The sequence below is a fragment of the Somniosus microcephalus genome, chromosome 8, assembly GCF_052327205.1.
Source record: "Somniosus microcephalus isolate GS21.2 chromosome 8, FLI_Smic_1.0, whole genome shotgun sequence".
NCBI classification, from domain to species: Eukaryota; Metazoa; Chordata; class Chondrichthyes; order Squaliformes; family Somniosidae; genus Somniosus; species Somniosus microcephalus.
Genome location: NC_140994.1, coordinates 219969750 through 219994965, shown reverse-complemented (window position 1 = coordinate 219994965; position 25216 = coordinate 219969750). Strand labels below are relative to the sequence as shown.

Genomic DNA, 25216 nt, shown 5'->3' with positions numbered 1-25216 from the left:
CTTCTGTTTAACTTCATTCTTAACAAACTTGATTCGTAGCATATAGTTTGGGAGATGTAATCTGTGTTCATATATTGAAGGGATCTAGAGGGCAAGAGGTATCTCCTGCTATAGTCAGTGAGATTATTAGCAGCACAGGGGATTTATATTTCAGCCAGATATTCTACCTCCCACGTTACTTTGCATAGAAACTCTGATTTCAGTGCTTTGGAAGCATGAGCTTGCCTGTGGAAATAGTCCTTCATGCTGCGCACAGGAAGTAATATCTGTAAAGCTCTAAATCACAACAGAACAACCATTCTTTATCATCACATGCAAGTAAAATGATCATGTTTTCATGATTTGTTTTAATGGGAATTGCATGTCTGGAAAATGAAAAATGTTTAATTCAAAGCAGTTCATCTTTAAATTATTAGAGTTCATTTCTTTCATAATTGCTTGCAGTTTTAATATTTTTGAGTGTGGAATTAAGAAATATTTGGTGATTTTATAACTTGTTGAGGCTGTTTATTAAATTACTGCCTCTCTATTATAGAAGATTATGGGATGCCTTCTATTATTGATGCCAAGATGAAGAAGTGGGAGGTCGATCCAACAAAACAACAGCCCCTTTCCTGTTCTGCCACAGGTTATAGGTCAAGAGCCCAGCTAACTGGACCATTGCCCTACATTTCAACAACAAAGGAAAATTACACAATCAAGTGGCCACTTTTGTCAGAACCACTCAGCAGCTCTGATAGTGAAAAGCAAAATTGTAGCCCTCGATCACAATGTCTACGCCCCAACATTTCTGACAGCAAAAGTGATCAAAGAAGCTCCATCCCTTTATCAGCCAACCTTCGTGATACCATCAGTTGGAATTGCCAAAATTACACAGCCCCTTCAAGCAATTGTCAGCCAACGAGGTCTACAGAAATACCCTGCAATTCACTGGCAGCAAAAGAAACTAATTCACTTTCTTCTACCAAAGCTACTGTTGAAGAGTAAGTTTTGCATCCCCTTGTACTAAAGAATTAATTGAACAAGAGTGCTTCAGATATTGCAAGCCAGTTGGGCCGTTCCAGGGTATCAGATACTTCCATTTAGCCTAATAAAATGTGGACCTTCCAGGGTTGGTAGTGCATGTCCCTATAAAAAAATACCCATGGACAGAGGGGTACATCTTCCCACCACTATTTTAAATATTTCATAAGTTTCTGCAACATAATTGTGTTATTGGGGAGGCAGGGGTGGGTGGGGGAGTGGTGGGCGGGAGGGAGGGGAGACTATCATCTGCTGCTGAAGCCACGGCTATAAAGAAAGGTGGTATTTTTTTAAATTATAACTGAAGTCTCAACCTTAGCATCTGGTGGGGAAGTAGGTATATGAGTTTGAAGTGGGTAAGTGTTCATCCCAGTAGGTGAAGGGTGAAGGAGTATGTGGATTTGCTGTGATGCTTGACTGTTCATTTCCTACAAATCTAGTGATCTAATGTTTCTTTGACATTGGGGAGTCCAGAACCAGGAGTCACAGTCTAAAGATAAGGAGTAAGCCATTTAGGACAGAGATGAGGAGGAATTTCTTCACCCAGAGAGTGGTGAACCTGTGGAATTCTCTACCACAGAAGGCAGTTGAGGCCAATTCATTAAATATATTCAAGAAGGAGTTAGATATATTTCTTAAGGCTAAAGGGATCAAGGGATATGGGGAGAAAGCAGGGACAGGGTACTGAGTTTGGATGATCAGCCATGATCTCATTAAATGGCGGAGCAGGCTCGAGGGGCCGAATGGCCTACTCCTGCTCCTATCTTCTATGTTTCTATGTTTGACAATATTGGTAGAGGGAGGATGTATTTGTCCATTCCCTACCCATGGTCATTAGCATATATGAACCCATTTAATTAGAGGGGTTTGCCTATGCTAAGGAAAGTATTTGGAGACCAAAATGGCATTGCCCTGCCCATACACATGAAATAGCTCTAGAGCCTTATACAGCAGCTTCATTATTCTAAAGAACATGGATAAGCATCCATGCTCTTTGACCTGAGCCTTAAGTTTGCCCTCTGATCCAACAACCAATGTTTGAATGTATCTAAATGTTCAGTCCTGGTGTGCTGTCGATGATTTATCCTTTTCATTTTTTCTTACAAATGTATCCAAGTTTGGATTAGAGCACCGACAGTGGGATGATTCATTTCCTCTTTAAAGAAACTGAAGTGTCAGCAAACTTCTGATTATAGCTCCACAACAGTAGGCCAGTTTGCAGATGGGAGATCTGAGGTTGAACATAGTTTTAACTGCTGTACGTGCTGTTATTATGTATAGAACTGGCTTTGCCAGTCTAGACCAGATTTGGAAGAATAAACTGTCTGGGGTGGGACAGTCCTTCCTGCACTGTTGAATATGGGAGTGAAGCAGCTCAGTTTGGATACTCTCTAGCTATTTCTTGAAAAATTTAAAATTCCAAAAAAATATTGCAATTGCATATGCACAGTGGTTTTTGTGGACTTAATGTTTGGTTTATTTTTGCCAGTGCACAGTTCATCACGCACAAAGTCTGGCATTTTTCAGGAATGCTTTTTTTTAAATTCCCTGAACAAAATCTAGATCAGGCTGCCAATGATTCAGACTTGGTTTGGTTCTGTCCAACTGGGGAAGGGCTGGACTTTGTGCCTCACTCGTTTAATTATTGCGCTTCCAGGGATAGTGCTGTGTGTAAGGATGATGTCTGCTGCTTGGAGCTAATGAATGGCGAAGAAAAAATAGAAAAAAGCATGAAATTAAGATAGATGTAAAAGTCAGAAAAGATTATGGTTTGCATGTGTTGGTTTTGTGTGAATTCACTTGTTATTTTTATCTTTGACCTTGACTCCATCAATTTCTCAAGGCTTTATCAGGAGGTGTGGAATCTAGCTAAACCCTGCACTCAGCCTCCAGTCCCCACATAAGGTCTAGCACCAAGACCACCTTCTTCCATCTCCAGAACATTGCCCGCTTCCACCCCACCTCTCCACATTGCCACTGAAAACTTAGTTTGTGCCTTCATCACATTGAGGCTTTACTTCTCTTACACTCCTAGCTGACCTCTCTGCCTCAAACCCCCCACAAGTTATAATTCACTGCAATCTTCATAATCTTCATAATCACACATTTTCATCACTCTTGACCTCTCCAAGCTCCATTCGCAACAATGCCCTAGTGAGTTGACTTCAAAATTATCTTTCTTGCTTCAAATCCCTCCATTGTTTTGCCACCCCCACCCCCCCACCCCGCAATCTTAGTGATCCCTCCCGCATTACAACGGTGACTCCACTTCAAAAGTACTTAATTGGCTGTAAAGCGTTTTGAGACATCCGGTGGTTGTGAAAGGCGCTATATAAATGCAAGTCTTTCTTGCATCCCTAGAGGCACTCTCCACTCCTCTAATACTGGCCATCTCTTTGTACTGGCTTGCTTCACTCCACCATGGGTGACTATTATGCTATATGCTACTGTCCTTTGATCTATTCACTCCACCTTGACACCTACCCACCTTTCAAAAACCTCCTCAAAACTTGTCCCGCCCACTCTACTTTCGGCCCTCCACCCTAACCCTCCCTTTTCCACTCTTACTCAGTTTTGTCCTCCTTACTGTAGAAGACTGTGAAATGTCTTCATGCACACGAGTGCTACAGAAATATAAGTAGTTGTTCCATTACAATCAAATCAGTTATATTTGGTACTTGCGTAGAATGGGCAGCTATGGCATTGCTACCCATACTCTACAATCATGTATACTCTGTGGCAACCTTCCCACAGCCACGTTATTCATTAGCAAATAATTATCAATTTAAAATAATCAGGCACTATTGTTTTGTTTATAAGCTTATATTTTTTGAGGAGGAATGATAATGGTTTATGCTTATCAAATTGTGTGATGACAGTTCTGAGAACTAATACTTTTTTCATTTTGAGTAGCCAGTGTCAGCATCAAGAGCTCCCATGCCAAGTAAACTCTGGTTAGCTGTTATGTCAGCATGAAGTTTTCCACTTCCCACATTAGCTATCCTTTCCTATTGTCTGAATCAGATTACTAATTTAATGCTATTGTATGTTAAATTAAGGGCATTTTTATATTAAGAACCATACCCACTAAGAACTGAGTTAAGATGGATTCAATTCATTTCATTTAAGGCCAACACAACCAGAGATATTTTAATCAATTGTGACATATAATCCATGTTCACTACTTACTCTTTTAATGAAAAAAAAATGACAATAAGAACATTAGTTATTCATTTTAACTCCAATTTTGCAAATTAGGCTCCCTGCACATTATAATCTATTCCTAAGCTTAAAAGATAACCAGCAACCAAGCTTCAGGCCTCTGCTACTGCATCTCTTCATCTAGTTATTAGCAGGTGAATGAATATAACAAAAAAAATGTTTAACCATCCTGACAGTTACTTCCTGCTTCTGGGAAAGGCCTAGGCTCCATTAAGCATCTCTCACTGCTTCTTCCTCTAGTACAACCAAGAATGCCAACTTGCTCTATGGCAAATCATAGACACAGACCCACACTGTGTTGGGTGGCCAAGGTGCTCACCACCATTGCTATCATAGGAGTGTACTCACAATACCAAGGTAAAACGTGCTTCAGAACTGAAAATGCAATCTGGGACATCTATCATTAATTGTGTTGGAATATTTTTCATCAGAAAGAACTGGTCACCTCCAAATGGCAAAAGTGATGCCTGCAGCTATCGAGTTGAACCAAGGAGTGTGTTTGATTATGAGCCTGGAAAGTCAACAGTTTTAGATTATGATCATCCAGTAAGTGCTGCTATGTTAGTATGTGTAAATACCTGTGAAGAGGCAAATTATATAGATGACAATAGATACTTGGGAGCAAGCCCAAGAGAGGTTTAGGTGGTTAATATCAAAAATAATGGATATGTGGGAACAATTACAAAGCTGTAATCTATTCAAGGGGCTCGGGTGGTTTGAACATAGAGTAATAGATACCTGGGAATGAGTAACAGAAGTAATATAACAGTGTTTCTGATGGTCACTGGGAAGGTCTATTATTTCCATTACAAACTGCAGCCTGGAGAATTTAAATTACATGATGATTACTTGTCCATATTGTTAAAAGCGTGCACCTGGACTTTTAATGTAGACGATAGTACGAATGTTATGGTATCTTTGAGGAGAGGAGGGGTGAAACCAGCAGTGAAAATTAGTGAGAAAAAGAAAAAAACTTTGCTTAAGCTATACTATTATTACTTGATATAAAAAAATCACCAAAAGCAGACTTAAATTAATAAGCTGAGTTACAATGGGAGGTCAATTTTAACTTGGCGAAATCAGCGTCAACAGAGGGTAATGATCTGAAAATGAGATTTGTAGGCTTGCCACCGTTAACGCCAACGCTCTACCCACAGTCACTTTAACAGGGCCTACCACTGGGCACTGAAGCACCTGCCTGTTTCAGGCAGTAGGTCACTCTTAATATGTAAATAACATACATAAGACCTGATTCCCCATCAGAATTGGTCAGAACATGTGTTGTACACTCTCCAACCAGTTTTAGTGGTGATAGAGCTGGAGAGGCCCTGAAAGGTAAGTTCTCAATTATTTTTGTGGTGCCAGAAGGAGCAGGAGTGCTCCTCTGGGCCACACAAAAATAATCTGAGCCACTACCACCCTGGGCTCGTGATCGAGACCCCCCACCAGTACCTTGCCCAACTGTCTATTCATTATGTTTGAACCTAGACTGTTGGTGTTAGCAGACTATTCAAACATGGGCGCATTAGATCTAAGCCTGGCATAGTCTCTATCTAACATGTATATCCATATACACACACTTTTCAGTGATAAGCTGTAATGAGTCGCTCCCCACAGGGACAGAGAAAAAACTGGGGGCTGAGTCAATCCCTTCTCCTCTCAGACCTGCTAGCATCCTGCTCAGGAGTAACATAGATGGAGAGGCTACATCTGCTGCAGCAGAAACTTACCACTATAGAAACATAGAAACATAGAAGATAGGAGCAGGAGTAGGCCATTCGGCCCTTCGAGCCTGCTCCGCCATTCAATGTGATCATGGCTGATCATCCAAACTCAGTACCCTGTCCCCGCCTTTTCCCCATATCCCTTGATCCCTTCAGCCTCAAGAAACATATCCAACTCTTTCTTGAATATATTTAATGAACTGGCCTCCACCGCCCTCTGTGGCAGAGAATTCCACAGGTTCACCACTCTCTGGGTGAAGAAATTCCTCCTCATTTCAGTCCTAAATGGCTTACCCCTTATCCTTAGACTATGACCCCTGGTTCTGGACTCCCCGGCCATCAAAAACACCCTTCCTGCATCTAGTCTGTCCAGACCTGACAGAATTTTATAGGTCTCGATGAGATCCCCTCTCAACCTTCTAAACTCCAGTGAGTATAAGCCCAATCGACACAATCTCTCCTCATACGTCATTCCTGCCATCCCAGGTATCAGCCTGGTGAATCTTCGCTGCACTCCCTCCGTGGCAAGAACGTCCTTCCTCAGGTATGGTGACCAAAACTGCACACAATACTCAAGGTGCGGTCTCACCAAGGCCCTGTACAACTGTAGCAAGACATCCTTGTTCCTGTACTCGAACCCTCTTGCTACGAAGGCCAACATACCATTTGCCTTCTTAACCGCCTGCTGCACCTGCATGCTTACCTTCAGCGACTGGTGCACAAGGACACCCAGGTCTCTTTGCACTTCCCCTTCTCCCAATCTATTGCCAGTCAAATAATAATCTGCCTTCCTGTTTTTGCCACCAAAGTGGATAACCTCACATTTATCCACATTATAGTGCATTTGCCATGTTTCTGCCCAATCACCCAACCTGTCCAAATTGTACTGGATTTTCCCGACATCCTCCTCACAGCTTACCCTCCCGCCCAGCTTTGTGTCGTCTGCAAATTTGGAGATATTACATCCAATTCCCTCATCCAGATCATTAATATATACTGTGAACAGCTGGGGTCCTAGGACCGATCCTTGCGGCACCCCACTAGTCACTGCCTGCCACTCGGAAAATGACCCGTTTATTCCAACTCTTTGCTTTCTGTCCACCAACCAGTTCTCTATCCAAGTCAATACCTTGCCCCCAATCCCATGTGCCTTAATTTTGCACGCTAATCTCTTGTGTGGGACCTTATCGAAAGCCTTCTGAAAGTCCAAATACACCACATCCACTGGTTCTCCCTTATCTATTTTACCAGTTACATCCTCAAAAAATTCCAGTAGATTAGTCAAGCATGATTTACCTTTTGTAAATCCATGTTGACTTTGTCCGATCCTGTCACTGCTTTCCAAGTGCTCTGCTATTACATCTTTTATAATAGACTCTAGCATTTTCCCCACTACCGATGTCAGGCTTACCGGTCTATAATTCCCCGCTTTTTCTCTAACACCTTTTTTGAATAGTGGGGTAACATTAGCTACCCTCCAACCCATGGGTACCGTTCCAGAGTCTATCGAGTTCTGGAAGATGATCAGTAGTGCATCTACTATCTCTAGGGCCACTTCCTTAAGTACCCTGGGATGTAGACCATCAGGCCCTGGGGATTTATCGCCCTTCAGTCCCATCAATTTTCCTAACACCATTTTCCTACAAATACTGATTTCTTTCAGTTCCTCGCTTTCATCAGACCCTATGTTCCCCGGCATCTCTGGGAGGTTATTTGTGTCCTCCTTTGTGAAGACAGAACCAAAGTATGCATTTAGTTGGTCTGCCATTTCCTTGTTTCCCATTATAAATTCCCCCGATTCTGACTGCAAGGGACCTATGCTTGACTTCACTAATCTTTTTCTCTTCACATATCTATAAAAGCTTTTACAGTCAGTTTTTATGTTCCCTGTTAGCTTACTCTCATATTCTATTTTCCCTTTCTTAATTAATCCCTTTGTCCTCCTTTGTTGACTCCTAAACTGCTCCCAATCCTCAGGATTATTGCTTTTTCTAGCCAATTTATATGTCCTCTCCTTGGATCTTATGCTATCCCTAATTTCCCTTGTTAGCCACGGTTGAGTCACCTTTTTTGTTTTATTTTTGCGCCAAACTGGGATGAACAAATTCTGTAGCTCATCCATTCGGTCTTTGAATGTTCGCCATTGCCTATCCACCGTCAACCCTTTGAGCGCCATTCCCCACTCAATCCTGCCCAACTCGCTCCTCAGACCATCATAGTTTCCTTTATTTAAATTGAGGACCCTTGTCTCTGAGTCAACTACTTCATTCTCCATCTTAATGAAGAATTCGATCATATTATGATCGCTCCGACCCAAGGGGCCTCGTACAACAAGATTGCTAATTAATCCTTTCTCGTTGCATAATACCCAGTCTAAGATGGCCTGATCTCTGGTTGGTTCCTCGACATATTGGTCCAGGAAACCATCCCGTAAACACTCCAGGAATTCCTCCTCCACAGTATTGTTACTAATTTGGTTGGCCCAATCTATATGTAGGTTAAAGTCACCCATGATGACTGCTGTGCCCTTATTGCACGCTTCTTTAATTTCCCTTTTAATGCCATCCCCAACCTCCACCTTACTGTTTGGAGGTCTATATACCACTCCCACTAATGTTTTTTTCCCCTTAGTATTTCTCAATTCTACCCATACAGATTCCACATCATCAGAGCTAATATCCTTCATTACAATTGTATTAATCCCTTCTTTAACCAGTAATGCTACCCCACCTCCCTTTCCTTTTTGCCTATCTTTCCTGAATATCGAATACCCCTGGATTTTGAGTTCCCAGTCCTGGCCATCCTTGAGCCACGTTTCTGTAATCCCAATCAAATCGTATTCGTTTACCTCTATTTGCGCAGCCAATTCATCCACCTTATTACAAATGCTCCTCGCATTAAGACACAAAGCCTTCAGGCTTGTTTTTTTAATGCTCTTAGACCTATTAGAATTATTATTTACTGTGGCCACGTTTGATTTAAACCGTTGATTTCTCTGACTGCCACTTTTGTTTTTCTCCTTCCTATCTTTTGCTTTTACCCCTGTTTTCTTTTCCTCTGTCTCCCTGTTCAGGTTCCTAACCCCCTGCCATTTTAGTTTAAACCCCCCCGAACAGTGCTAGCAAACCTCCCCGCAAGGATATTTATCCCGCTCTGGTTCAGGTGCAACCCGTCCGACTTGTACAAGTCCCACCTTTCCCAGAAGCAGGCCCAGTGATCCAGGAAACTAAAGCCCTCCCTCCTGCACCAACTCTTTAGCCACGCATTCATCTGCTCTATCCTCCTATTCCTATACTCACTAGCACGTGGCACCGGGAGTAATCCAGAGATTACTACCTTTGAGGTCCTGCCCTTTAATCTGCTACCTAGCTACCTAAATTCTTGTTGCAGGACCTCATCCGTCTTCCGACCTATGTCATTGGTCCCAATGTGAACCACGACCTCTGCCTGTTCCCCCTCCCCCTATGTGTCCAACTCTTTTGTGCAAACTGATACTAGCTATTTCAGGAAATAGACCTGTTTCAAAACCCTTCAATACATTGCTGAGTGCCTTCAAACATTATTAGTTACAGGAAAAATAAGTGATTTTTTTTTTTAAGTACCACTTTAGCAGAAGAATTCAAGGGTCTTTAAAGGGCTAAAGAATACCATCCTTTGTGCTCGAAGACAGCAGTATGTTGGTATTGGCATTAACCCTGTGCTTGTTCTGGTTTCAGACACCAACACAAAGCACCACTTCAGGGGATGCATTTCTCATTAAAGCTAGGTATGTATTTGCTTATTCACTTACACACATGTGAGTTATACACTCAATTTTACAATGCTCAGCAAAATTATAGCAAGAGAATTTTTAGAAGCATACACACTGTTGGGTATGTACCTTGGTAAATGTAATATCAGTCTTATTCCAGTTTCAAACATTGTCCAGCTGAGTGGACATGCCCTCTATTGATTTCACTCTAACCTATACAGTCATAGCGAGAGCATCTCCAACAAAGGCTTCTCTTCCCACCCCAAAACTGTTGCCTCTGAAGTCCCCCAAAGATCTATCCTTGGCCCCTCTCCTTTGCTGCCTCTTGGCAACATTATTCAAAGACATGGGATCATGCTTCCACAAGTACGCTGATGACACCCAGCTCTACCTCTTCACCACCTGTTTGTCTGACATCCAGTCTTGGATGAGCCGCAATTTCCTCCATTTAAACATTGGGAAGACCAAAGCAATTGTCTTCAGCCTCCATCACAATCCTGAAGCTGAGCTTCCGACCCAATATCCTCTCTATCAGAAAGACCTCCTTCCACTTCCATAACATTGTCCACCTGTCTCAGCCCTTCTGCTGCTGAAACTCTCACCCAGGCCTTTGTCACCTCCAGACTCAACTATTCAAATGCTCTCCTGGCCGGCCACCTGTTGGATCCGTGGTTCAGTGAATATGCTGTTATTAAATAATCACACGGATGCTGTACATTAACAATAAACAGGTCTTGACTGGAGGAGGGTAGTCTCAAGACTGGGGGTACAGAGGCATGCGCAAAGCTTATATACCGGTGTGGTCACTGCCGGTACTACAGTATACAGGAGCTGTAAAAGTAGTTCTGACTTAAAGGCACATACACTACAATTCCTCCCCTTTTATATTAGTAGTACCCCTAATATTCAAATAACAATTGACATTTCAACATGTACATTAAACAACAAAAGTCCATTTATAGATTCAGTCTTTGGGGCGGCTTCCTGACCCTTTCGGGATAGCGCCTTTCCGGAGGTTCTTGTTCTTGGTGCAGAGGCGATTCTGACCCCTTTTCATCGGGTAGTTCATCGGGTTCCACTGCTACTGGGTCTGAGGTAGATGCTACCGGTATGTCAGGTTCATCCCCAGGTACTCGAGACATGGGGTTGACGTGTTCCTGCGATGCTAAGATCTGATCGACGTGGCGTCTCACAATGTTCTCCCCGACATCCACTGTGTACATTAATGGCCCCTGCCTTGTGCATATCGTTCCGGGTTGCCATTTCTCTGTTCGATAGTCACGGGCCAAGACTGGTTGCCCTACATTGAAGCTCCTTGTCGGCTTCTCATTGATGTGCTGGAATTGTTTGTCCTCAACATTTCTTCGCACATTTGGTCTGAGCAAGTCCAGACGAGATCTCAACTTTCGGTTAAAGAACATCATGGCCGGGGTCTGGTTGGTAACTGCATGTGTCGTGTTTCGGTAGGCTAATAAGAAATTGTCCATCTTATGCGGTAGTGGAATTTCATTGTCATACATGGCCTTTATCGCCTTCTTAAAGGTTTGTACGAACCTCTCAGCCAATCCATTTGTGGCTGGATGATACGGGGCGGATGTGTAATGCCTTACTCCATTCCTTCTCATAAATTTTTGGAACTCGTCGGACACAAACTGTGGTCCATTATCAGAGCAAATCTGCTCTGGCAAACCGTTTCTGGCAAATATGGTCCGTAGGACTGCAATCGTTTTCTCTGTAGTGGTTGAAGACATTTTTATCACCTCAGGCCACTTTGAATGAGCATCCACTGCTATTAAGGACATTGAGTCCATGAATGGACCAGCGAAATCAATATGCACCCATTGCCATGGCGAGGAGGGCCACTCCCATGGGTGTAGAGGGGCATGTGGTGGTGCATTTTGGACCTTCTGGCATCCTAAGCAGCTCTTAGTTAGGCCTTCGATTTGTTGATCGATTCCCGGCCACCACACATAAGCCCTAGCAAGGCTTTTCATTTTCACTCCCCCCAGATGACCTTCATGTAGCTCATTTAGCACTCTCTCCCTTAACTTGGGTGGAATCACCACTCTGGATCCACACATCACTGTCCCCTGGCATACTGACAGCTGTTCTCTTCTGGATGAGAATGCTGGCAACAGTGAGTCGCCATGAGTTGGCCATCCCCTCACCGTCAATTCATATACCCGAGACAGCATCGGATCATTGCGGGTCTCCTTCTCTATATCCGCGTTCGTTACTGGCAATCGTTCAATTATTGACGAATAAAATATCTCGATAGGGTCCACTGCTGGTGCTTCCTCCACAGTAGGCAGTGGCAGGCGCGATAGCCCATCAACGTTCCCATGCTGTTTCGTGCCTTTATATTCTATTTCATATTGATTCGCCCCTAGAAACAGGGACCATCTTTGTAACCGCTGTGCAGTCATCACTGGAACGCCCTTCTTAGGATTAAAGATGGAGACAAGTGGTTGGTGGTCAGTCAGCAAGGTGAACTTCTGCCCATGCAGATAGTGGTTGAATTTTTTTACTCCCCATACTAGGCTGAGGGCCTCCCTGTCAATCTGGGCGTAGTTGCGCTCGGCTGAGGTTAGTGACCGAGACGCAAAGGCTACTGGCCTCTCCAACCCGTCAGGGAATTTGTGCGACAGCACCGCTCCAATACCATAGGGTGATGCATCACATGCCAAACGAATTGGTAGTGCTGGGTTGAAATGGGCCAACATCTCTTTTGATGTGATCAATTCTTTACACTTCTGGAAAGCTCGTCTACATTCGTCGTCCCACTTCCATGGTACTCCTGTTTGCAGTAGGGTGTTCAGTGGGTGTAATACCGTAGACAAATTTGGTAAGAACTTGTGGTAGTAGTTTACCAGCGCGAGGAACGACCTCAGTTGTGACACATTTTCCGGTGCTGGAGCCTTGACTACTGCCTCAGTCTTGTCAGGGGACTTATGTAACCCCTCTTCATCGATGACGTGGCCACAATACGAGATCTGTTTCTGGAAAAACTCGCACTTGTGGCGATTAGCTCGTAGCCCATACTCCTTTAATCTGGTGAGCACCTTCTCCAAGTTGGCGAGGTGATCACTGTCGTTTTCGCCCGTGACCAAGATGTCGTCCAAATAACACTGGGTCCCTGGAATCCCTTGCAGGACCTGATCCATCGCCTTTTGCCAGATAGCCGGAGCCGAGGCTACTCCAAACACCAGCCAGTTGTATTGATAGAGACCTTTATGAGTGTTGATCGTAAGGTATTGTTTCGAAGCTTCTTCTACCTCCATTTGCAAGTACGCCTGGGCTAGATCAATTTTGGTGAAGCGTTTACCTCCAGATAGCGAGGCGAAAATATCCTCAATTCGTGGAAGCGGATATTGTACCATGTGAAGGACTGGGTTCACTGTCACCTTAAAATCCCCACAGATGCGGACCTTCTTTGGTTCCCCAGGCATATTACTCAACGACCTCTTCATTACAGGAACGATGGGTGTAGCCCACTCGCACCAGTCCACTTTGGACAGTACTCCTGAACGTTCCAACCCTTCCAGCTCTGCTTCAACAGCTGGTCTGATCGCATAAGGCACTGGTCTGGCCTTCAGAAACTTTGGGCTTGCATTTTCCTCTATTTTAATCGTTGCTGTTATTCCTTTTAGTGTTCCTAGTCCCTCCTGGAACACTTCTTTTGCGTCAGTTAGCATTTTTGACAGTCGTCCAGGTGTGACGTCGTCATCCTTTTTGGCCTCAACCTTCAGTGCCTGTATGGAATGCCAATCTAATTGTATCTTCCAGATCCATTCAAGTCCTAGCAGTGGTGGTCCTCCATCTGGCAATACATATATATCCATTTTAGGTATTTCCTGGCCTTTATATGCCACTTTCACCCTTATTTTTCCTTTGGGGTAGACTTTTTGCCCCGTATATGTCTTCAAGACAATCTCTGTAGCTTTCAAGGGTATGTGTGAAAATAGCCGCTTGTAGTCTCTTTGATTTATGACTGTTAGAGCTGACCCTGTGTCCAATTCCATTTTCACTTGTACTCCGTCTATCTTGAGTGTAACCCAGATAGTCTGGTGATCCTCCATTTATGTTACCTTATGTAGTTTCAGACAACCCAGCTCCTTTTCTGTTCGTCTGAACCACTGTCCATCACCTGGTGTACCTTTTTGTACTTCTCCTGTGGAGATTTCTTACTGTTGGTTTTCTTCCCAGACCTGCAGACTCTTGCTATGTGTCCTGCTTTCCCACACTGTCTGCACACTTGGTCCTTGAACCAACAATCTTTCTGGTCATGTGTTGTTCTGCCGCAGCGATAGCACTTCCCTGTTCCATAGGACATTTCATTGGTGCCATATTCTTGCGGTCTCCGTTGTATCTCTGCAGCGCCCCTTGCGGCTGCTTCGTGTGATACTGCCATACTGAAAGCTTTGTCCAGCGTAAGGTCCTTTTCTGATAGAAGCCGTTTCTGGGTTCCTTCACTTTGTAGCCCACACACAAACTTGTCCCTTAACGTATCTGCTAGTCCCGCTCCAAACTGGCAGTGTTTCGATAGCTTGCGCAGTTCCGTTAGGTACTCAGCATTGCTTTCGTCTTTGTGTTGGTTCCTTTTATGGAACTTAAATCGTTCTGCTATCAGCAGCAGTGTGGGGTTTAAGTGGTCCTGTTGGATTTCTACTATGCTTTCAAAATTCTTGTTTACCGGCTTCTCTGGGGTTATTAGATTTTGCAGTAACCCATAAGTTTTTGCACCCATGGAATTTAACAGAACCAGTGCTTTATCAGCATCTGGCACTTCATTCGCCCTGCAGTACACCTCAATACATTCCACATATGTCGCCCAATCTTCGACTTCATTGTCGAACTTAGAGATACTGCCACTCTTCGGCATCCTTGGGTGTGAGTTAACTGTCAAAAATGGCGCCTCCCGCGCTTCCCCTTCTTCTCCGCTGGCACAAAATGGTGTCTCCCGCGCTTTCCTTCCTTCCCGCGCTCGCCCTTCTTCTCCGCTGCGGCTTCTAAGAATGGCGTCTCCCGCGCTCTTTCTTCTTCTCCGCGGCTCAATGGCGTCTCCCGTGCTCCCCTTTCTTCGCCCCGCGGACCCTGTTCAGCCCATGAGCCCTGGCTGTGCTCTGAGCGTTCTTCTTTTTATATTTTTCGACGCCGCTCACTCTAGAACCCGGCTGTTTCTCTACCCTCTCTCTCTCCGATTTGTTTTCTTTCTCTCGACGCCTCTCGGTGTTCAACCCCCGGCTGCGCCCTGCGCTCTTCACCCTCTGTCTTACCCCGTTGACGCTGCTCGGCTTTCTCTCCGCCGTCGGTCGGCTCCAGCCACCGCTGCTCGGGAAGGGTCTGCGCTGGACCTGTCGTCGGTCTCTTGCTGCTCGTCATGGCTGGGGAACCAAGCCCGGCTCTCCACAGCCTCCCCTGCGAAGTTCAATCTCTGCCTGACTGCTGGGCGGTTGCTCGTGGTCGACGCCCGTGTTCCTGGCCTCGACTGTTTTTTTTAATGTTGCAGGTAGATTCGAATCGACACTCGTCGCCACTGTTGGATCCGTGGTTCAGTGGATATGCTGTTATGAAATAATCACACGGATGCTGTACATTAACAATAAACAGGTCTTTACTGGAGGAGGGTACTCTCAAGACTGGGGGTACAGAGGCATGCGCAAAGCTTATATACCGGTGTGGTCACTGCCGGTACTACAGTATACAGGAGCTGTAAAAGTAGTTCTGACTTAAAGGCACACACACTACACCACCCATTCTCCACTTTCTGTAAATTTCAGCTCATGAAAAGTTCTGCTGATCGTATGCAATCATGCACCAAGTCACACTCATCCATCACTCCTGTACTTGCTGACCTATATTGGCTCCTGGTCCCTCAGCACCCCCATTTAATAAATGTCATTCTCATGTTTAAATCCCTTTATAGCCTCGACCCTCTCTATCTCTGTAAACTCCTCCAGCCCTACAACCACACCCCTTCCCCCAGATCTCTGCATTCCTTCGATTCTGGCCTCTTGTGCATCCCCCTATTTGTCCCTTACTGCAATTATAAAGGGCCCTGGTGAGCCACACCTGGAGTATTGTGTACAGCTTTGGTCTCCTTACCTAATGAAGGATATACTTGCCTTGGAGAGAGTGCAACGAAGGTTCACCAGACTGATTCCTGGGATGGGTGGATTGTCCTATGGGGAGAGACTGATTAGACAATATTGCCTGTTTTTAAGCTCCTTGTAGGCCAAGAGGAGCAGGAGTGTCCTCCCAGACCTCACAAGAAATCTTTCCGCCTTCCCAACCCCAATCGCAGCCCCGATGTCTCAGACTTCCCTCACCCCACCTCTGATCATGGCCCCAGATCCCTCAGGCCGCTCCCCCCCCACTCCTGATCACGGCCCCCATTTCTCAGATTTCTTCCCCCCCACCACCCGCCAATCACAGCCCCAATCTCTCAGGCTCCCCATTCCCAATCGCGTCCCCAGTGTCTCACAATTCCCTCTCCACCCTCTCCCCCGCTCTACTCCTGATCGCGGGCCCCATTTCTCAGACTCCTTACACCCCCACCACCCACCCTCCCAGCCCCCTGCCCACCCCCCGCCCTGCCAATCACTGCCCCAATCTCTCAGGCTCCCCCAGCCTCTTCCCAATTGCAGCCCAGAGCCTTCCCTCCTCCCCCCCGCCCCCCATACTGACTGCCAGTGACCGTTCCCACGGGTCCCCGGCTGCGGCCTCCTGCCACTATTAACTGTGGCCAGGCAGTCAATCTGCCCACATACTTATTTTGTCCGACTCGCTCTGTAATTTTAGAGCTGCTTCCTCCAATTTCACTGCCCCTCCCAGTTTGATATAATCAGCAAATTTTTGGCCAGATTGCATTGCATTTCTGAGTCTATGTCACTGAGCCCTGGGGTACCCTGCTCAGTACTTCCATCTGCCCGCTTCCTGACCTAACTCCTATAATTTGTTGCTTTCTACCGGTTCCTTATTTATTTCCAGGGTTTACTTGAATCCCTAAAGTTTTGAGTTTGACTCAGTCGACCCCGATATTTACGGGGAGGTGGAAGGGAGTGTGTCTGCGGCCGGAAAACCTGGAAATAATGGGAAGACAGGAACTCAATATCATTTTTTTACTCCGTTTCCTGCCTGGCAGCTGGCCAGATTGAAGACAGTTCCTGGCAATCGAAAAGAGCGAGGTTTCGATGGAGGGCTGGGGCCTGGAAGTGCGGTAGCGAGCAGGGAGAGAGAGATCGCGGGGGGGGGGGTGGAGAGAAATCACGGGGGGGGGTGGAGATAGATCGCGGGGGGGTGGAGAGAGATCGCGGGGCGTGGAGAGAGATCGCGGGGGGTGGAGAGATCACGGGGGGGTGAGAGAGATCGCGGGGAGTGAGAGAGATCATGGTGGGGTGAGAGAGATCGCGGGGGGGTGGAGAGAGATCATGGGGGGGTGGAGAGAGATCGTGGGGCGTGGAGAGAGATCGCGGGTGTGGAGAGAGATTGCGGGGGGGTGGAGAGAGATCGCGGGGGGGTGGAGAGAGATCGCGGGGGGGTGGAGAGAGATCGCGGGGGGGAGAGAGATCGCGGGGGGTGGAGAGAGATCGCGGGGGGTGGAGAGAGATCGCGGGGGGGTGGAGAGATCGCGGGGGGGTGGAGAGAGATCGCGGGGGGGTGGAGAGAGATCGCGGGGGGTGGAGAGAGATCACGGGGGGGTGGAGGGAGATCGCGGGGGGGTGGAGAGAGATCGCAGGGGGGTGGAGAGAGATCGCGGGGGGGTGGAGAGAGATCCCGGGGGGGTGGAGAGAGATCGCGGGGGGGTGGAGAGAGATCCCGGGGGGGTGGAGAGAGATCGCGGGGGGGTGGAGAGAGATCGCGGGGGGTTGGAGAGAGATCGCGGGGGGTGGAGAGAGATCGCAGGGGGGTGGAGAGAGATCGCGGGGGGGGTGAGAGAGATCGCGGAGGGGTGGAGAGAAATCGCGGGGGGTGGAGAGAGATCGCGGGGGGTGGAGAGAGATCGCGGGGGGTGGAGAGAGATCGTGGAGGGTGGAGAGAGATCGCGGGGGGGTGGAGAGAGATCGCGGGGGGGGTGGAGAGAGATTGCGGGGGGATGGAGAGAGATCGCGGGGGGGTGGAGAGAGATCGCGGGGAAGTGGAGAGAGATCGCGGGAAGGTGAGAGAGATCACGGGGGGTGGAGAGAGATCACGGGGGGTGGAGAGAGATCGCGGGGGGGAGAGAGATCGCGGGGGGTGGAGAGAGATCGCGGGGGGTGGAGATAGATCACGGGGGGTGGAGAGAGATCGCGGTGGGCGAGAGAGATCGCGGGGGGGTGGAGAGAGATCGCGGGGGGGTGGAGAGAGATCGCGGGGGGAGAGAGATCGTGGGGTGGAGAGGGATCGCGGGGGGGCAGAGAGAGATAGCGGGGGGGAGGAGAGAGATCGCGGGGGGTGGAGAGAGGTCGTGGGGGGGTGGAGAGAGATCGCAGGGGGGTGGAGTGAGATCGCGGGGGGGTGGAGAGAGATCGCTGGGGGTGGAGAGAGATCGCGGGGGGGTGGAGAGAGATCGCGGGGGGGTGGAGAGAGATCGCAGGGGGTGGAGAGAGATCGCGGAGGGGTGGAGAGAGATCGCGGGGGGGTGGAGAGAGATCGCGGGGGGGTGGAGAGAGATCGCGGGGGGGTGGAGAGAGATCGCGGGGGGGTGGAGAGAGATCCCGGGGGGGTGGAGAGAGATCGCGGGGGGGTGGAGAGAGATCGCGGGGGGGTGGAGAGAGATCCCGGGGGGGTGGAGAGAGATCGCGGGGGGGTGGAGAGAGATCGCGGGGTTTGGAGAGAGATCGCGGGGGGTGGAGAGAGATCGCAGGGGGGTGGAGAGAGATCACGGGGGGGTTGAGAGAGATCGCGGGGGGGTGGAGAGAAATCGCGGGGGGTGGAGAGAGATCGCGGGGGGTGGAGAGAGATCGCGGGGGGTGGAGAGAGATCGCGGGGGCTGGAGAGAGATCGCGGGGGGGTGGAGAGAGATTGCGGGGGGATGGAGAGAGATCGCGGGGGGGTGGAGAGAGATCGCGGGGAAGTGGAGAGAGATCGCGGGAAGGTGAGAGAGATCGCGGGGGGTGGAGAGAGATCGCGGGGGGGAGAGAGATCGCGGGGGGTGGAGAGAGATCGCGGGGGGTGGAGAGAGATCACGGGGGGTTTAGAGAGATCGCGGTGGGCGAGAGAGATCGCGGGGGGGTGGAGAGAGATCGCGGGGGGGTGGAGAGAGATCGCGGGGGGAGAGAGATCGTGGGGGTGGAGAGAGATCGCGGGGGGGCAGAGAGCGATAGCGGGGGGGAGGAGAGAGATTGCGGGGGGGTGGAGAGAGATCGCGGGGGGGTGGAGAGAGATCGCGGGGGGGTGGAGAGAGATCGCGGGGGGTGGAGTGAGATCGCGGGGGGGTGGAGAAAGATCGCGGGGGGGTGGAGTGAGATCGCGGGGGGTGGAGAGAGATCGCGGGGGGTGGAGAGAGATCGCGGGGGGGTGGAGAGATCGCGGGGGGGTGGAGAGAGATCGCGGGGGGGTGGAGAGAGATCGCGGGGGGTGGAGAGAGATCACGGGGGGGTGGAGGGAGATCGCGGGGGGGTGGAGAGAGATCGCAGGGGGGTGGAGAGAGATCGCGGGGGGGTGGAGAGAGATCCCGGGGGGGTGGAGAGAGATCGCGGGGGGGTGGAGAGAGATCCCGGGGGGGTGGAGAGAGATCGCGGGGGGGTGGAGAGAGATCGCGGGGGGTTGGAGAGAGATCGCGGGGGGTGGAGAGAGATCGCAGGGGGGTGGAGAGAGATCGCGGGGGGGGTGAGAGAGATCGCGGAGGGGTGGAGAGAAATCGCGGGGGGTGGAGAGAGATCGCGGGGGGTGGAGAGAGATCGCGGGGGGTGGAGAGAGATCGTGGGGGGTGGAGAGAGATCGCGGGGGGGTGGAGAGAGATCGCGGGGGGGGTGGAGAGAGATTGCGGGGGGATGGAGAGAGATCGCGGGGGGGTGGAGAGAGATCGCGGGGAAGTGGAGAGAGATCGCGGGAAGGTGAGAGAGATCACGGGGGGTGGAGAGAGATCACGGGGGGTGGAGAGAGATCGCGGGGGGGAGAGAGATCGCGGGGGGTGGAGAGAGATCGCGGGGGGTGGAGATAGATCACGGGGGGTGGAGAGAGATCGCGGTGGGCGAGAGAGATCGCGGGGGGGTGGAGAGAGATCGCGGGGGGGTGGAGAGAGATCGCGGGGGGAGAGAGATCGTGGGGTGGAGAGGGATCGCGGGGGGGCAGAGAGAGATAGCGGGGGGGAGGAGAGAGATCGCGGGGGGTGGAGAGAGGTCGTGGGGGGGTGGAGAGAGATCGCAGGGGGGTGGAGTGAGATCGCGGGGGGGTGGAGAGAGATCGCTGGGGGTGGAGAGAGATCGCGGGGGGGTGGAGAGAGATCGCGGGGGGGTGGAGAGAGATCGCAGGGGGTGGAGAGAGATCGCGGGGGGGTGGAGAGAGATTGCGGGGGGATGGAGAGAGATCGCGGGGGGGTGGAGAGAGATCGCGGGGAAGTGGAGAGAGATCGCGGGAAGGTGAGAGAGATCGCGGGGGGTGGAGAGAGATCGCGGGGGGGAGAGAGATCGCGGGGGGTGGAGAGAGATCGCGGGGGGTGGAGAGAGATCACGGGGGGTTTAGAGAGATCGCGGTGGGCGAGAGAGATCGCGGGGGGGTGGAGAGAGATCGCGGGGGGGTGGAGAGAGATCGCGGGGGGAGAGAGATCGTGGGGGTGGAGAGAGATCGCGGGGGGGCAGAGAGCGATAGCGGGGGGGAGGAGAGAGATTGCGGGGGGGTGGAGAGAGATCGCGGGGGGGTGGAGAGAGATCGCGGGGGGGTGGAGAGAGATCGCGGGGGGTGGAGTGAGATCGCGGGGGGGTGGAGAAAGATCGCGGGGGGGTGGAGTGAGATCGCGGGGGGGTGGAGAGAGATCGCGGGGGGTGGAGAGAGATCACGGGGGGGTGGAGAGAGATCGCGGGGGCGTGGAGAGAGATCGCGGCTGGTGAGAGAGATCGCGGGGGGAGAGAGAGATCGCGGGGGGGTGGAGAGAGATCGCGGGGGGGTGGAGAAAGATCGCGGGGGTGGAGAGAGATCGCGGGGGTTGGAGAGAGATCGTGGGGGGTTGAGAGAGATCGCGGGGGGGTGGAGAGAGATCGCGGGGGGGTGGAGAGAGATCGCAGGGGGTGGAGAGAGATCGCGGGGGGGTGGAGAGAGATCGCGGGGGGGTGGAGAGAGATCAAGGGGGGGTGGAGAGAGATCGCGGGGGGGTGGAGAGAGATTGCGGGCGGTGGAGAGAGATCGCGGAGGGGGTGGAGAGAGATCGCGGGGGGTGGAGAGAGATCGCGGGGGGGTGGAGAGAGATCGCGGGGGGGTGGAGAGAGATCGCGGAGGGGTGGAGAGAGATCGCGGGGGAGTGAGAGAGATCGCGGGGGGGTGGAGAGAGATCGCGGGGGGGTGGAGAGAGATCGCGGGCGGTGGAGAGAGATCGCGGGGGGGTGGAGAGAGATCGTGGGGGGGTGGATAGAGATCGCGGGGAGTGGAGAGAGATCGTGGGGGGTTGGAGAGAGATCGCGGGGGGGTGGAGAGAGATCGCGGGGGGGTGGATAGAGATCACGGGGAGTGGAGAGAGATCGCGGGGGGGTGGAGAGAGATCGCGGGGGGGTGGAGAGAGATCGCAGGGGGTGGAGAGAGATCGCGGGGGGGTGGAGAGAGATCGCGGGGGGTTGAGAGAGATCGCGGGGGGGTGGAGAGAGATCGCGGGGGCGTGGAGAGAGATCGCGGGGGGTGGAGAGAGATCGCGGGGTTGGAGAGAGATCGCGGGGGGGTGGAGAGAGATCGCGGGGTGGAGAGAGATCGCGGGGGTGAGAGATCGCGGGGGTGAGATCTCGCGGGGTGGTCTAGAGCTCAGGGTGAGGGTTGGCTTATCATGGGGGCTTCTGGAGATCACGGGAGGGGAGAGATCACAGCAGGTTTGCTTGAAAGTCCGGGAGGAAGCATTCCTACTTCACCTGGTCCGCAAGCAGTACTGGAAAAGCACAAACCTGCTGGACCTGGCAGCTCCCGCCTCCCTTCAACTGCCAAGTTTCCCGAGCCCTGGGAAATCTGGCCCACAGCCTTTAAATTTAAACGGCTGCCTAAATCTCATGAAAGGAGCCTCATTAACATATTAAAATCACTGACCCGCCTCTCCAGAGCAGGTTACTCAGATGCCCCCAAACCTGCCGTAGTTAAACCAGAAGTAGGTGCGTTCGTGGCGGGGTGGGGTTTGGTTTCCCATTTTTTACAATTTAAACCCCCTCGACCCTCTCCCGCCCGTCGTGGTGGGGGGTTAAAATTCCCCCCATAATCTTTCATAAGAGAATTTGTATAAGGTTTTAGGAATTATCGGTACAATATAATAGGGCTCACAGTCCACTTAGGATGTTACTTCCTCAAAGAAGTTAAGGAGGTTGGTCAGGCATGATCATTCCCTTCTGGATCCATGTTGACTATTATTTACTCGTTAATTAGTAAGCCACTTGTTTACTCCTGATGATTGATTCCATTAGTTTCCATGGAATGGAGGTGAGACTGATAGTTGTTTTGAGTCTGTTTTATCCCCTTTCTGAATATGAGCACTGTACTGCCTGTTTCCAATATACGGGTACCCGCTCACCCCTCCCCCATGCCCAGTGGCTCCCTCATAATGGTTGTCACTGCTTCACAAATCTCCTCTCTAGTCTCTTTCTGCACTCTGAGATAAATGCCAACTAACCCCAGTGATTAGTTTGTTTTGAACCATTTCAACCTGTCCTGGACTTCCATCTGATTTATATCAAAGTCCTAAATTTTACTTTGGTTAACTCTGATGAGGACATGTTGCTCATGCATGGAAGAATTAAACATTCAGAATATTTTGATTATCTTGTGCTCATCCTCAGTTTTGGTTTATTTTATATCTTTTATGGTTTTCACCTCTTCTCTGACTGCTGTTATAGCATTGAAATAACTTTTTATTTTTATGTTTAGCCTCTACTGTTGTGCTTTCAACCTGTGAATTAACAAGGCCCATTGCAAATAGGAAGCTGGCGACCTGAGTTATAAGTGCCAATTGAGCTGTACTCTTGTCACCCTTCAGCTTTGCTCAACAGGCAAAAGTTTATTGCTGGATCAAAGTGTTTGCCAGCACAGCCTCACATTACACCTCTGCTGCCACACACTTGAGCTATATTGGGTGGGAAGCTAAAATGTTTCTCATTTTTAGCTGTTTAACAGACAGTGAATGATTCAAATTCAAAAACTATTCAAATCAACTTTTATTGTCATTGTTAGTGCACAAGTGCAGTACAACGAAATGTAGGCTTGCGGTTCCCGAGAGTGTACATTTGGATTAAGACGGTTTGTAAGTTTTGAACAAAGACCAAGATTAAACTTATTTATTGTTCCTGGGCCATAGACCAAATATTTAGATTTCAATCCCTGCAGTTTACATTTTAAAATATTTTTGGTTATTTTGCTAAAACAGAATGATGCTTTTATGTTGATGTCAATAGATCGCTCCCGACATTGACAGAATCAGCCAGTCAGCTGACCATCAATAATACTGTACGACACAACGGCTCAGACACAGATCTATCTCAACTGAAGTGCCTGGAAATCAGACATCATTCATCTGCTGAGCTAACCGCCATAGACAGTGAAAATGGTAAAAAAAAAATTATTCCAACATAAAGGATACAGCAAGGTTAAAAGGAAATAGCCAGATGCATCTCTGCCGAAGCAATAGTATGTGTGTGTGTTCATGTGTGTTTGTGTCTGGATTTATACGTTGATGGGTGTGGGATTGACAGAGACTTTAACATGACTTTCAGAAAATGATTGTGTTGTCGTAGTACTGGAGCCTTGGCACTCTGCCATCAGCTTAGAAACTACTTGCAAGGTTCGAGGTATCTAATTTCCAGTAAACCTAACCAATGCACTAGGTTCATTAACTGCTTGATGGCCGAATATGGTACTATCAATCATTCTACTTTCTGTTTTAAATGCTGCATGTTCTTGATAATCATACTTTAAATTCATTGTTTGTGATAGCATGCAACACAACTCTTTTCTAGAACAGTATGATACCACGTACTGTTGATGTTCTGTTCTAGATCAATGCGTTATTGCAGTTATGATGCATTGCTTTGGATCAACATGTCATAATCTTGACTAATGTTCAGCAAAATGCACTGTTTAAGAATAACAAGCTACCTGCAACAAAACATACTTCCTAGATCAGTATGATACTGTGCATTATAATGTAGGAATGTCTAGTTCCTATCCAAAAGACTGAGGTCCACTCAGGCGATCAAATAAATGAGGTTTAATGAAAAGTAACAGAGTTTAACGGATAACTACAGGAGAACATCGAATATAGGTCTAGTCAGTTCGGAGGCTCCACGAGGACTGCTTGGGCGGTCCCGTGGCTGATGTCATGACGTCATCACGTTTTTCCCGCCGGTGGGGGATCACGTGATGAACGGCGTGACGTCATCGCGTTTGCCCGCGCTATTAAAGTGATCGTACTCTGTACATATAAACAGTGAAAACAAAGATACAGACTCAGGCTGCAGCCAACATATTATTAAAGGGAATTATATACAACTGATTGCAGTCCCTTAGTGGCTCCGCCACAATAACACTATTCTTGATCCATGTAACACAGAGCATTGTCTACACAAATGTGATGCAGACCTTCGTCATTTACTGTTCTGGAATAATATAATACCCTGAAGCATAACATCCTTTCCTATTTTGCAGGTAGCACATTGAATATAAATCAGTATGGCTCTGCACTATCATGGATTCTTTTAGATCAATGTGATGTTCACCGGTACCACAAATTGTTCTAGTTCAGTCTGATGTCCTGCAACATAATTTGTTTTATCTGTCCTTGAGATGTGGGCAAGGCCACATTTATTGTCCATCCCAGTTGCCCTGAGAAGTTGGTGGTGGCCCATTTTCTTGAACCATTGTAGTCTTTGAAATGATGCTGCACATTATGTTATTGCGTTTCATAGCGATAGAAGGTGATTTTCAATTGCCATCCTTTTCTTGCCTGAAAAATGGGTCACCACCAGTTGAAAATTGGGCGGGGGCACCTCGGCCGCCCTGATGACCCGCCAGATGCAATTTTCAGGAGGACCTGTAAATGGGCAAGCAGCCCGCCTATCTGTATCAGACGGAAGGCTGCTTACCTATCCAAATCAAGGACTCGATTTGCAAATTTCAGGGGGTCCTGTAAATGCAAGCAGTATGCCCATCTGTTTCGGACGGGAGGCTGCATACATATACAAATCAGGGGCCCTGTTGCAATTTTCAGGTACAAATGGGTGCAGGCTCTGCCCATTTTTACTAGGCGGTGAAATGCCTAATTGTCGATCCTTAAAGGGACCACAGGGTGGCTGCTCAAGAAAAGGCCCAGAAATGTTTTGAGAACATTTATGTGGGG

The 25216-nt window shown here is 49.0% G+C and overlaps 1 protein-coding gene across 1 annotated transcript in view; it reads left to right on the top strand.

Annotated features, from left to right (window-relative positions):
• LOC147114112 (uncharacterized) overlaps positions 1–25216 on the top strand; it is a 115533-nt gene that overhangs the window by 29860 nt on the left and 60457 nt on the right. Inside the window, exons 6-9 of the mRNA XM_085996188.1 lie at positions 536–983; positions 4677–4791; positions 9686–9735; positions 23277–23428. Of these exons, the coding sequence (XP_085852314.1) occupies positions 536–983; positions 4677–4791; positions 9686–9735; positions 23277–23428 (765 nt within the window). The remainder of the gene's footprint in view (positions 1–535; positions 984–4676; positions 4792–9685; positions 9736–23276; positions 23429–25216) is intronic.